The 13,790-nt window shown below is 41.4% G+C and overlaps 1 protein-coding gene across 1 annotated transcript; it reads left to right on the top strand.

The window, feature by feature from the left end:
• The first annotated feature begins 680 nt into the window (after positions 1 to 680).
• Positions 681 to 5,605, top strand: sod1 (superoxide dismutase 1, soluble). The gene is made up of 5 exons (XM_063013666.1): positions 681 to 808; positions 3,182 to 3,278; positions 3,375 to 3,444; positions 4,452 to 4,569; positions 5,209 to 5,605. Exons 1-5 carry the CDS (start codon positions 737 to 739, stop codon positions 5,314 to 5,316), a joined length of 465 nt encoding a protein of 154 aa, XP_062869736.1. The 5' UTR covers positions 681 to 736; the 3' UTR covers positions 5,317 to 5,605.
• The last annotated feature ends 8,185 nt before the right edge of the window (positions 5,606 to 13,790 follow it).

Here is a 13,790-nt window from a genome sequence, read left to right as displayed (position 1 = left end):
TACGTTTAGTGAGTTCCAGCGGCAAGAAGGTCCTGGGTTCGATCCCCAGGTGGGGCGGTACTGGTCCTTTCTGTGTTTGTTTGCATGTTCTTTCCGTGCCTGCGTGGGTTTCCTCCGGGGGCTCTGGTTTCCTCACACAGTCCAAAGACGTGCAGGTGAGGTGAATTAGATTTACGTTTACATTTTTGGCATTTAGTAGACGCTTTTATCCGAAGCGACTTACAGTTATGATTGAACACAATTTTGGGTTAAGGGCCTTGCTCAGGGGCCCAACAGTGGCAACCTGGTAGTGGTGAGGCTTGAACCGGCAACCTTCAGATTACTAGTCCAGTACCTTAACCACTGAGCTACCACTGTCCAATTAGAGATACAAAATGGTCCGTGACTGTGTTGTGAACTGATGAATCGTGTGTAACGAGTAACAACCCTTTCTGCCATGAATGTGACCAAAGAATCCTGATAAATAAAAATACTAAAGTTCCAGTGGATCCGGACCCTCTGTGACATTGACCAGGAAACGGAAGGCGGCTGGTGAAGCTCTATTTGATAGACAGGCGCTACTCCTGCATCTGGCCAATCAGAGCCTGTCTACGCCTGTTCTCTGAGCCAATCAGCGTCGGTTCTGTGGTTGAACGTGTTGATTGGTTGCTACCGCGTCGTCAGGCGGGGCTGTTATTTAATATCACTGCGCGACAGCTTCACAGATCTCGGTTCGAGTCTAGTCCTTCTCTCCAGCATGGCACACAAGGCTGTATGTGTTCTTAAAGGCACCGAAGAGGTGACCGGCACTGTTTACTTTGCGCAGGAGGTAAAATTGTATTTAAATATTCTGTTGCAGTTTTTTTTAGCATGGTGCTAACGCGAGATAGCAAACGCACAGCATGCATTTTAAATATAGCGAGTTTCCTGCACGTTTAGAGGGTGTTTTATAGCCCGATAAATATTTAAAATTGCATTTGAATTCTGTATAATATTAAAAAGTAAACAGTAGTAAGATTAGTATGGTAGTTTGTTGAATTTCTTGCACTTCTCCCGGCCTGTTAACTAGTCTTCGTGTTCATCCATACTACATACTTCCATACTTAGTAGTATGCATTATTAGTGCAGTACCTGTACTGTTTGCGCGTACTTCGTAGTACGCTAGTATGGATTTAATCTGATAGCAAGTAGCTGACGTTAACCGTACTGCAGAATGACCTTTGCCCAGTTTGTAATTCAGGTTGAATCTGTAGTTTGTTCTGAACAAACAAATAAATACAAAGATACTAATCGCATCCGCATATTTCTGCAGTTTATTACCTGTTAAAATGTATAATGTGTGTTGGTTTAGCTTACTAATTGAGAAACTTGTATAACCTGTATTACGCATGCGCAGTTTATTTTCCGCTGAGTCATGCATCATTTATTGACTTTTACCACCGTTTTATCCTGGTCAGGGTCACGGTGGGTGTAATTGATTGGGTGAAACAGGTCACACACCTAGGGGAACTTCAGTATCTCCAGTTAACCTGACTGCATGTCTTTGGACTGTGCGAGGAAAACAGAGTACCTAGAGGAAAACCACACAGACATGGATAGAACATAAAAACTCCACACAGAAAGGACCCAGATCGCCCCACCTGGGAATCGAACCCAGGACCTTCCTTCTGTAAAGCGACAATGCTTAACACGGAGTTGTCATGTCACCCTGTCTTGTCACTCGATCAATAATCAAATATATTTTCGTCTAATAATGTATATAAAAAGTGATTCTGCTTTCTGTGAAGGATCTCTAGTATTTTAACAGCATAAATAAGCCTTGTTCACTGTCTGCAGCCTGTGTTTGGTAAAAGTTCATGTATTCAATAAACAATCATTGCCAATACAAGATATTTAAAATTCCAGAAAATTGGCTTTATTGTTTTTTTGTTTGTATGTTGTTTAAAAATATCAGCCACACAATCCCAAAAACATTACATCCACTTTCCTTTTAACATTTCATAATCATTTTGGGAAATGTGTATGTCTGTTGTTATAGTTTTCCATCTTATTGCTTGATATAAAACTTCAGCTGATCAATAGTCCAGTCAGGCAGGCAAGTCTAGCACCTGCACTAGTGTAGTGGAAACACTGAGTTCGAGCAGAAATTAAAGTAGTGTCCTAAGGTGAGGATCTGAATTCAGAATTTTGTACTATGTTTATTATTTTTTAGGGCCATGGTTTACACTTTAAACATGCATGTAAACACTATCGTTTTCTTACGCTCACACTTAGATTCAGTATAGATATAAATGAGTGAAAACTGCAACTACTCTGGTTTTCCCCCACCTCTCGAAACGTGCCAGCGGGTGGATCTGAGTGAGTAAATCTCTTTGTGACTTCATGATTGGCTCCCAGTGTTTCAGAGTGGCACCTTAACCAGGACGTGAATAACATTACAAAATTAGTAAATTACCGGAATCGATAATTAAATGTTGTAATTAAATTCAGTGTGTTTTTGACGGGTGTCAACTTCTAAGAACTCTGTTGAGCTTCAGTGCTTTCTGAAAGCTCTGCCCTGTTTAGAACACAATCACGGCTCAGTGTTGGAGCAACACTTTTTATCTGTTATTCTAAACCTTTTAATATTTGTGGAAAATATGGTGCAGCTTGTTTATATAGGAAAATAGTGGTGTTTCTTGGAACTTATTGATGAGGCTTAGTAGTTAGGTGTGTGTGTCTGCTGGCAAGAGTAGCAGGGTCATTTATGCTGGTGTAATAGGATAGATCCCAGATCCTCACTGTTTTGGTGCTGTTTACCTGGAAAGAAGTGCTAATGATGTGCATTATCCATACCCACTGCACAAAATTTCAGTTTGGAGTACCGATGCTAATTTTTGACTAACAGACTCTGCATGGCATTTTAAATTGTGCACTAATAGAACCGAATGTTTTTATTGATGACACAGTCTTGACAGATAAAGCCTTCACCTGTTGTCCTTATCCAAGGCTATTTTCTCTGCAGTCTGGTTTAGGATGAGGTTCAGGTCAGGGTCATGCACGTAAAACCAACATCCCGGGACTCCAGCCGTATCCAGTACTCTGTAAAGAGAACCCTGATTCTGAGCAGTGAATTAGTCTGACGGTAGTGATGCTCTCTGTATTTTCCACACTTGGCTTGTGAAGGTTTTATTTTTTTAACAGATGTGTCATTATTTTACAGAATGACGGCGCGTCAGTAAAGGTTACAGGAAAAATCACCGGCCTGACCCCCGGCCTGCATGGCTTTCACGTCCATGCCTTTGGAGACAACACGAACGGTATGTGTTCCTTGTCTCTTCATCTCCTCTGTAAATGAGGTTTGTTGTTTTTTTTTCATAATTAACTCATTGCTCTTTTTGCTCCTTTATAATTAGGGTGCATCAGTGCAGGACCGCACTATAACCCCCACAACAAGAACCATGGTGCCCCCACTGATGAGCACAGGTTTGTTTTCCACATAATTACACTCATCTGTGAATAACCTGTGCAGAGGAAACGGCTTTATTATTGAACGTCATAGACCAGTGAAGTCGTGTCGACATTTTGTAGGCCACGCCATGTTGTTATGCCCATATTTGGTAACCCGGGTCTAAGAGAGATTTTGAATGGGAAAAATGAACGGAGATTTCGAAAATTGCCTCTCTCGCATCCTGTAGTCATAAAAAATGTTCCAGAGCTGTTAGGTTTTGTTTTATGGAGATTCTTCTGTCTATTATCACTGGATCCTCTGAATTATGAAGTCGTTAAAGAGTCAAAATATGAATACTGCTACATGTAAGCTAATGCTACTGCGCACTGAATTGACGTCACTAGACTGGAAGCCTCTTGAATATATCCGCACGAAGCAGCGCGATTCACCGGTGTAACAGTGCAGTGATATTCACAAGTTTTACTTTATATTTTTAGTAGCTAGTGGTTTTCACCTCTTAATACTTTTGTAATCATCCTTGAAAAAGGAGGACAAACCACAAAGTGATACGACCACCATAGTACGCCTTGCTTTGGTGTAGTTCAGTGACGTCTAATTAATGCGCAGTAGCATTAGCTTTTATGTAGCATTATTAGTATTACGACCCTTTAACAACCTCGTAATTCAGAGGATCCAGTGATGTACAGGAGTAAAATGTACACAGAACAAAACGTACAGGGTTCTGAACATGTTTCTTTAGCACAGGGTGCGTTAGAGCCGATTTTTTTGAAAACCCCGTTCATTTTTGCCATAGGAAATCAGGCTTAGACCCGGGTCTCCAAATATGGGCATAACGAGGACTACAGAATGACGCACGACTTCAGTGCTCTATTGCAGTTCACATTATTTTATACCACAGCTCATTTCACAGCATGCTTCTGATCTAGGATCGGCCAGTCTTGGTCCATATAATGACCTTAATAAGGGTTATACGGCTCTCTGCCTCCATCAGCTCTCTAATTGTGTTGTGTTTTTTTTACAGACACGTTGGAGATCTGGGTAACGTGACCGCTGGTGCTGATGGGGTCGCTAATATCAACATCGAGGACAAACACTTGACACTGAAAGGACCGCACTCAATCGTAGGAAGGACCATGGTGGTAGGTTAAAAAAAAACTGCTTGCAGTATTTGGACACATGACCTTGTTGGACATCCATTGCAAATAACAGAGTGACACCTGTGATCTTTTCGGCTAGAACAACAGTCACATCTCTAAGACGGCTTCTCACAGGACTTGGTGATGATTATATGTTAGTAATAGACAGTAAAATTGTCCTTGGAATGAATTCAAACTCCTGTAATGTGACCTGGTGTGTTGCATACACAATAGACTGACACACTATGCAAAAATTTAATCAGTTTAACTTTTAAGGACAATTAAATACGATATATCTAGACTGACAACAAAAATGCATGATGGCAGAGAAAGTCCTGGCATTTCTGCAGCCTGTTTTTAAGTTAAGGGGGCAATTAATTATTTGCACAAGTTGTCTGGTTGCTAAATAGCTATGCTTCCTAAATAAAATTATTGTACAGAACATGTCCTCATGGTTCCTGCTCTGTAATATGTTTCGTTTATAATCTATAATTATTTACTTTGACATGTATGGACAAACAGGAGGATTTGCGTCATCACAGCACTGTTACTGTATAAGTTACAGAAGGTGGAAAATCCCTCAGACGTGTATTTATTTGCATAAAACCAGGCCTAATGATGTCGTGTATTTTTACATTTCAGATTCACGAGAAGGAGGACGACTTGGGTAAAGGAGGAAACGACGAAAGTCTGAAAACTGGCAACGCAGGCAGTCGTCTGGCATGCGGCGTTATAGGCATCACTCAGTAAAACGAGCCTCAATACCTTCACTTCAGACCTGGAACCAACGCAAGTGCCCCAACAAGCGCTTAAAGTTTATTTTTAGAAAAAAAAAAACCTGGAAAATAATCGAGCACCCGAGCCGTAGAGAAGTTCCTGTTCTGCAGATTCTCTCTTAAAAATCTGTTCTGTTCTTTTTTTTATTATTATTATTGGCTTGATTTGTGTCATGGTGAGACATCTGTGGACGTGTTCATGTGCTTGATGTTTGTATTATTGAATTCCTGTTTGATCAATAAACAATCACTGGGTACCACTACATCAGAATGAGAATTTTGTTGCTTTAGGGTTAATCATCATGTGTGCCAATGTTTCTTTGCAATTTAGTATTAGTCTAAGATCTACTGCAGACAATCTAAGTCTATTTTCTGTCTTATATCTATTACTATCTGATTTCTGTTCATTATTGTTCCATGCACATAAAGGAAAAATGATAAACCTGCTGTCTTGGGTCCTTTGTGTTTTACTTGCATTGTAATTTAATGTATATACAGGGGTTGGACAAAATAACTGAAACACCTGTCATTTTAGTGTGGGAGGTTTCATGGCTAAATTGGACCAGTCTGGTGGCCAATCTTCATTAATTGCACATTGCACCAGTAAGCGCAGAGTGTGAAGGTTCAATTAGCAGGGTAAGAGCACAGTTTTGCTCAAAATATTGCAATGCACACAACATTATGGGTGACATACCAGAGTTCAAAAGAGGACAAATTGTTGGTGCACGTCTTGCTGGCGCATCTGTGACCAAGACAGCAAGTCTTTGTGATGTATCAAGAGCCACGGTATCCAGGGTAATGTCAGCATACCACCAAGAAGGACAAACCACATCCAACAGGATTAACTGTGGACGCAAGAGGAAGCTGTCTGAAAGGGATGTTCGGGTGCTAACCCGGATCGTATCCAAAAAACATAAAACCACGGCTGCCCAAATCACGGCAGAATTAAATGTGCACCTCGACTCTCCTGTTTCCACCAGAACTGTCCGTCGGGAGCTCCACAGGGTCAATATACACGGCCGGGCTGCTATAGCCACACCTTTGGTCACTCGTGCCAATGCCAAACGTCGGTTTCAACGGTGCAAGGAGCGCAAATCTTGGGCTGTGGACAATGTGAAACATGTATTGTTCTCTGAAGAGTCCACCTTTACTGTTTTCCCCACATCCAGGAGAGTTACGGTGTGGAGAAGCCCCAAAGAAGCGTACCACCCAGACTGTTGCATGCCCAGAGTGAAGCATGGGGGTGGATCAGTGATGGTTTGGGCTGCCATATCATGGCATTCCCTTGGCCCAATACTTGTGCTAGATGGGCGCGTCACTGCCAAGGACTACCGAACCATTCTGGAGGACCATGTGCATCCAATGGCGGTGCCGTGTATCAGGATGACAATGCACCAATACACACAGCAAGACTGGTGAAAGATTGGTTTGATGAACATGAAAGTGAAGTTGAACATCTCCCATGGCTTGCACAGTCACCAGATCTAAATATTATTGAGCCACTTTGGGGTGTTTTGGAGAAGCGATTCAGGAAACGTTTTCCTCCACCAGCATCACGTAGTGACCTGGCCACTATCCTGCAAGAAGAATGGCTTAAAATCCCTCTGACCACTGTGCAGGACTTGTATATGTCATTTCCAAGACGAATTGACGCTGTATTGGCCGCAAAAGGAGGCCCTACACCATACTAATAAATTATTGTGGTCTAAAACCAGGTGTTTCAGTTATTTTGTCCAACCCCTGTATGTTTTTTTAAGCAACTGTTTTTGTAACCTTTGTGTTGATTTGATTTTGAATGGATATAAATGCCTTTATAAGTCATTTAAACCCACCAATTTGCTCTTAATCATGTGAAATAACAAAGTGAAACCCTGTGTTCTGCAAGTCTTAATGGATGCATCTGTACAAGCTTTGCGTGCCTGGATTTAGGCAGTTTATCCCATTCGTCATAGCAGATCTCGAGCTCTGTCATATGAACTGTCATTTTTAGGTCTCTGTAGATGTTTGTTAGGGTTTAAGACTGGGCATTTTGGCTAACATTCGTGTTACATGACTTACCTCGAAGCCATTCTTTGGGTCACTGTTCTATGAAAGGTGAACCATCACCCCTGAGTCTGAGCTTGGAGGTTTACTTAAAGGGTGTCCTGGGTGGCTAAGTGGGTAGCACTGTCGCCTCACAGCAAGAAGGTCCTGGGTTCGATCCCCCGGTGGGGCGGTCTGCGTCCTTTCTGTGTGGAGTTTGCATGTTCTCCCCGTGTTCGCGTGAGTTTCCTCCGTGTGCTCTGGTTTCCTCCCAAAGTCCAAAGACGTGCAAGTGAGGTGGTTGGAGACACTAAATTGTCCATGGCTGTGTTCGATGTAACCTTGTGAACTGATGAACCTTGTCCTGTCATGAATGAAACCAAAAGTGTAAAACACGACGTTAAAATCCTAATTTTCTTTAGTCTTCCTTTCCCTGCTGCTTGGAAGCACCCACTAGCATGGTTCTGCCACCATCAAAGTTCACCCTAGGGATGTGCAGTGCCTGTTCACCGATTTGGCAGGCTCCATGTGGTATATCATGCCGTTTACTCAACAGTGAGTATAAAGACCTGATTTATGGAGTGCCACAGGGGCTGTCTGTAACAGGCACACCCATCTCTGCACAGGAAGGGACTTGTGGTGTTCTTTCTCACCTTATTAACCACGTGTGCCCAATTTGGCTAAAAAGGTCCATGATTGTGGCAGATTTGTTCCAGAAATTCGAGCAGAGACTTGGATCATCATCAGCTTTCTACTTTAATGTGTATGTATACATTAAGGCGATCCCTGTAATGACTTGGTTAGACCACTAGGTGGTGAGCTTCTCACATTATTAGCATTAAGATAACTCTTACCATAAAGATAACTGCGGTGTTTGTTAGCGATTTTAAAATGTATAAATTTGCTATTTGACAGGTAGATAAAGTCAGTTTCCCAGCGCCTTAAAAAAGTACTAAATACTACCCTTTTTGCCCTCTTTTCTCTTCTTTGTATTGCTTACACATTGTGCCCATGAGTGTTCTCGTTTTTCTGGTTTTACTTTTCATGGAAGTCGTTTTTTTCCCCTCCACTACGAACGTGTCTGCTTTGCCATCTGAAAGAAATCATAAATTTAGTCCTTTATTATGAAAATAACTTGACAATAAATGTTCCTGACGTTTGACTTTATGTTCAATCATGCTGTTAGCAGCACTAGCCAGCTTGCACACATGGTTAGCGCATTCATGCTAGAATTACACGCTCCAAAAACATTTTCTCTTGTAGCAGGGAAAGACTTCATGTTCATAACTCTGCTGCTTTCAGGAAATGAGTCTTTTGTCATTTTCAGAAACCTATTTACCGAGTACGAAAACCTGGAAACCTTGTCTGAATCGTTACTCAAAACAGAGCCGTAGCTGGAACATGCTGGATCAGTTCAAATCTAAGAAAAAGCAGACCGAATTAAGAAAGCATACATTAATGTGAAGGTTTTTAAGCTTGTATTATGTATTTTAAGACGTAAAGATTTACTATTTGCTCCCCTGACGTTCTGGTTGAAAGCTAAGCAGTCACAATGAAGGTCTTCAAGTGGTCAGATTCTCACAGTTAGACGCGGTCAGTGAAGCATGATGATTCAAAAAGCTGGTAAAAATAGCCTCGGTAAGGCGGCCCATGAATAATGAAAACGTACAATAGATGCGGGAGGGCACAAGCTCTGAAGCTGCAGAAAATGTGCCACCTGAGAGCCAAACTGGTCCAGATCTCTGAATACACACATAAGCCACCACGTCCAGCATTCGGCTCCATGTTAATTCCCAAGGTTTAAAATGGAATGTCCAATGATCTTATCACTAAGTGTCCATATACTTTTGACCATATAATGTAGCACACAGTATGTAATTCAATAATTTAATTACTGCATGTCATGGTTTAATTTACGCCAACAGGGTGGTAGTTAGTGGCTAGTTAGCCTTGCAGATATTAATTACTACATGCGGCTAACAGATTGGTTTGCTAGAAAGTGTAGGACACAATCAGTCTTCTCTCCACTGCGTCCACCATTCAGCTCCATATTAATTCCCGAGATTTTAAAATGGAATGTTCAATGATCTTATCACTTAGAGTCCAAATACTTTTGGTCATATAATGTAGAACACAGTATGTAATTCAAGACTTTAAGTGGCAACTAACTCACTTAGCTAAAAGTCACAAGTCACAAGTGATTTCATTACTGGATGCCATGGTTTAATTTATGCAAACAGGCTGGTAGTTAGTGGCTAGTTAGTCTAGCAAATATTAAATACTAGCACACATGCAACTAACAGATTGGTTTGCTAGGACACAATCAGTCTTCTCTCCACTGCGTCCAGCATTCGGCTCCATACTGTATAATGTAGCACACAGTATGTAATTTGAGACTTAAAGTGGCAACTAACTCACTTAGCTAAAAGTCACAAGTGATTTCATTACTGGATGTCATGGAATTCCCAGCGAGTGGTTTAATGTACACAAACAGGCTGGTAGTTAGTGACTAGTTATTCTAGCAGATATTAAATACTAGCACACATGCAACTAACAGATTGGTTTGCTGGAAAGTGTGGGACACAATCCCACAATCCCAGTCTTCATTCCAATGCCTAAAAAGCTGACTGCTCTCACATGCTACAAGAAATATACTTAAAATTGTGGAGCTAAGTCTCATTGTCCTCATGATGAAAGCAATGATGGCTGTGATAACTGGTACACCAATAAAAACACGGCACACTTTGCTTTTTTTTGTTTGTTGTTTTGTTTATGTGCAGTAGCTGTTGTGCATAGAAAGCCAGTTTTTCAGTGTTTTCATGTAAACAAAGGCATTGTTGTGCCTACAGCGTCTTCATATCTATTAACTGCTTTTGTACCTACTGTAACTACTTCGCTATGTGGACACCCCAACACATGTGCTGGTTGAATATCTCACTTTATTAGCTTTGTGCACAGGGACATTGTCACATTCAAATTGGAAAGTGTCTTCCCCAAAGCGTTGACACAAACATTTCTATTTATTTTCATTCAGCAGTGAGGTTGTGTTGCTTACAGAGGTGCATCTCACACACACACGTTACTCCTGAACCGCTCCACGCCCGTCCAGGCCGTTATTATTGCACCCAGACCTCCCTGTGTAGTCCGTGGATATTTCTAAACTTATGTGAGATGTCTAGGTCACAGAGGTTAGATGCCACGCCAGGCCACCAGGCGAGGTGTCTGAGGTTGATTAGTGCTTTCCTACAAATAACAGCACCCTCATGATCTGAACTTTCACCTGTGGCATGCATGCATATCATTTCACTCCGGATCTCTGAATGCGTGGCGCGGTACGGGTATGTCTGGAGGGAACCTGCTAAAAAGCTCCAGACTGGACACAATTAACACGGCGCAGTGACTGTCTGAGAATTGTTGTTTCTTTTTCCTTTCACTGAATTTTATAGCACATAGAGTGTGTGTAAAAAAAGCTTTTATCAGAGCTGTAAAAATTCCATACGTTTGCCAAAAACAGGATTCTGACTTGGTTCCTTCTTTTTATGAACAATTCTGTTGTTGTTACCTTAGTTTTGGGTCTTGTCACATTATCCAGTCTGGTTATAGCTTTATGGGATTGATTGCATGGCAATGGTTTTGCCGTTCTGCTGTCCTTATCATTTTAAACTCATTAAGTCTCTTTTAATGACTGCAAGCTTATCAGATTTCCCTAAACGATTGTGCTCCCACCAGCACACTTCACAGCTAGAGCACATTATGATTAGGGCCTTACTATGTGCTTAATTCCACAGACTTTTAAAGAAAAGTGCCACAACATCAAATAACACAATACAACACATACAATAAATTAAATGATAGAATAAATGGAAGCTACAATACACAGCATAGCTACTTTAATGGTTGAATGTAAAGGCCCCGTGTCAAATGCAAAAATACTCGTCTGTGTTTTGACATTTCACAGTCTGTGGCGCTATTTTCACTGCCGTGAATGAGGTAGGGCATTGGTTATCATGTATACTGTGTCGGTGTGGAGTGCCTTTTCGCAGACACGGGTGGGGGGCCCGGAGAGATTCCTAATCACTTCTACAATTACGACCTCTGCTGGCTGGTCGATGCGCCTGCACAGTGAGACGGGGGATAATGGGGATCAGTGCGTGACTCTCCACGTGCTGTACTGATCCATTTGTGTGAACATGAACCCGCCTTGTGCTGGAGGGGGCGTGTGTTAGGTACGACCCTCCTTTATCAGGGTAGGGATATGCAGCAGTGGAACTAGGATAATTGAATACAAGTAGATTGGGTAAAAAGGGAAATTTATCCTTATTATAAATGATTCCTTTTGATGCCACAATAGATTATTCATCCGTATATTTGATTTGGCACAATGTTTATGCCCGATGCTCAACCTCCGGGCTTGGGACCTGCACTAGGGGTGCACTGATGTGTCCCTCTGATGATCAGGTTCATATAACACTATGTACTGTCTGTATTTGTTAGCCCAGCCCGGGATTCAAACCCCCGGAACTCCAGCAGTGTGACTTTTACCATGATGCCACACCAGCTCACGGTTATTATTTTTTTATATGGGGATATAATCCATTTTGTAAAAGGATCTGAAACCAAATTTCTACAAAAAATAAAACAGAAAAGGGAGAAGTTACTCAGTTCTGACGCTCCTGAGAACAAACCCGAATATTTTCGTCCTCATGGTGTGAACTCTCTGTTTGGACGACGCCACTTTACACTCGGCCGTAAACACAGATTCCAGGTGCACTCGCCAAATGTGCACGAGTCGGAAACTTCGCGGACATTCCGCTCATCCTAAAAACAGGAAGAGAGGTTTGAAGAAAGGCTCTTTCAGACTAAATTCAGCCTCCCGATTTATGAATGTGCTCCTCAGTCCTGCTGGTCTATTTGTGTCCAGAGAGACCGTCAGACCAGCCGAGCTCCAAGCGGCTCATCTGAATAGCAGTTATTTAAATCTCCTGGTCAGAGACCAGAGTCCATGCAAATCTCCGGCTTTCCATTGGAGGGAACCTGACAAAAAAAAGGAAAAAATAATACAAATGTCGTATTCAGGTCGTCCAGCGTTTAGCACAGATGAACACGGAGATTTATGGTCTTAAAGTCTCCTTGCATTTTTGACATTAACATGCTCATAAATTGCAGCATATTTTCTGTATGTAGAAAATAATAAAAGTATTTCTTATAGTCCTTACTTATAGAAGACAAAGATCGGTTGTTGGTTTAATTTCTCTTGGACTTCTGTTGATGTTTGAGTAATTTTTGAGACTTTAAGAAGGTGGAAATCTCATTTTAATTCTTCACTTCAAAACTTCCTCTAAAGCTACAATAATTAATACAAAAACATAGATTATTTTAAATGTTATTGGTGATGCCATAAAAGGTGCTTTTAAATCATCAATCTATCTTTTTTATGCATTCTCCTCCCAATCTAGTCATATCCAGTCACCTGATTGTATTTCCCTTTTACTGCTGGACTGCTTCTTTTCACCTGCTCCTGGTGAGTTCATGTGGGGAGCCGTACCGCACACAGAGAGTCACGCACTGATCTCCATTATCCCTAGTCTTTGTACAGGTGCTATTGGTCATAAATGCAGCAGTTTTGAGGAATCCCTACCATAGACAAGCTAGTTATTGTCCGTATAAGCGCCTGACTGGTCGATAATAAACAAAGATTTAAACATTATTACTTAATAACATCATTAAGTAATGGTTTTAGATGAGCTTTCATAGCATTCAAACAGTGTCCAGCAAATGACTGGCCAGATCATCATGGACCGCCTGCCATCCACGTTGTTAACGGCACATTTAGTCGCTGTAAAGGCATCATTTGACTTGCTGCAAACATCTATCAGTCCTCATGTATGGAAATATGGACACTGTAAGGTTTGAACCCAGGTATCCAAGTCCCTACCAGCCTTTTCTTCTGCACTGCGTCTTTGCACTTGTGTTTAATTGAAGCTCCGAGTTGTTACACCAGTCACAGTGGAAACCCTTTTACAGATCGGTGCCCTGTCTACGGTCTTCCCATTGTCGCCAGTGTTTCCCAGCAAACCAAGACTCGTCAAGACCATGACCAGGTGGAAAATGAAGGAAAATTATAAGATGTGCACCGTGATCAACCAAAATCAACCATAATAGCTGTCAAGACTATACTTATATACGTGAACATATGAGGTTCAGTTCTTGCACATAGATAAATAGATTTCACTGCCGGTCGTAATGTGTATGACCACGTATGTGACAAAAAAAACTTGTTTTGATTTGATTTGGTGTCTGGGTTATAAATAATGTAAAACATTTGACTGATTAAGTTTGGAATAAATAAGTTTTCCATCCTAGCACAGTACGGTAAAGATATTTTATCTCTAATGCTGTAGATTAGGGGAGAGTATTTGTTTATGC

This window comes from Trichomycterus rosablanca, chromosome 18, assembly GCF_030014385.1.
Source record: "Trichomycterus rosablanca isolate fTriRos1 chromosome 18, fTriRos1.hap1, whole genome shotgun sequence".
Lineage (NCBI taxonomy): Eukaryota > Metazoa > Chordata > Actinopteri > Siluriformes > Trichomycteridae > Trichomycterus > Trichomycterus rosablanca.
The sequence above is the reverse complement of the archived record's forward strand: the minus strand, read 5'-3'. Positions and strand labels throughout refer to the sequence as shown.

What these genes read in the sequence shown, in the direction of transcription:
- sod1 (XM_063013666.1), top strand. Translation starts at nt 737, where the DNA reads ATGGCACACAAGGCTGTATGTGTTCTTAAAGGCACCGAAGAGGTGACC. An exon ending in CTGTTTACTTTGCGCAGGAG is followed by an intron (nt 809 to 3,181) that starts GTAAAATTGTAT and finishes ATTATTTTACAG; the next exon opens with AATGACGGCGCGTCAGTAAA. An exon ending in CTTTGGAGACAACACGAACG is followed by an intron (nt 3,279 to 3,374) that starts GTATGTGTTCCT and finishes CTTTATAATTAG; the next exon opens with GGTGCATCAGTGCAGGACCG.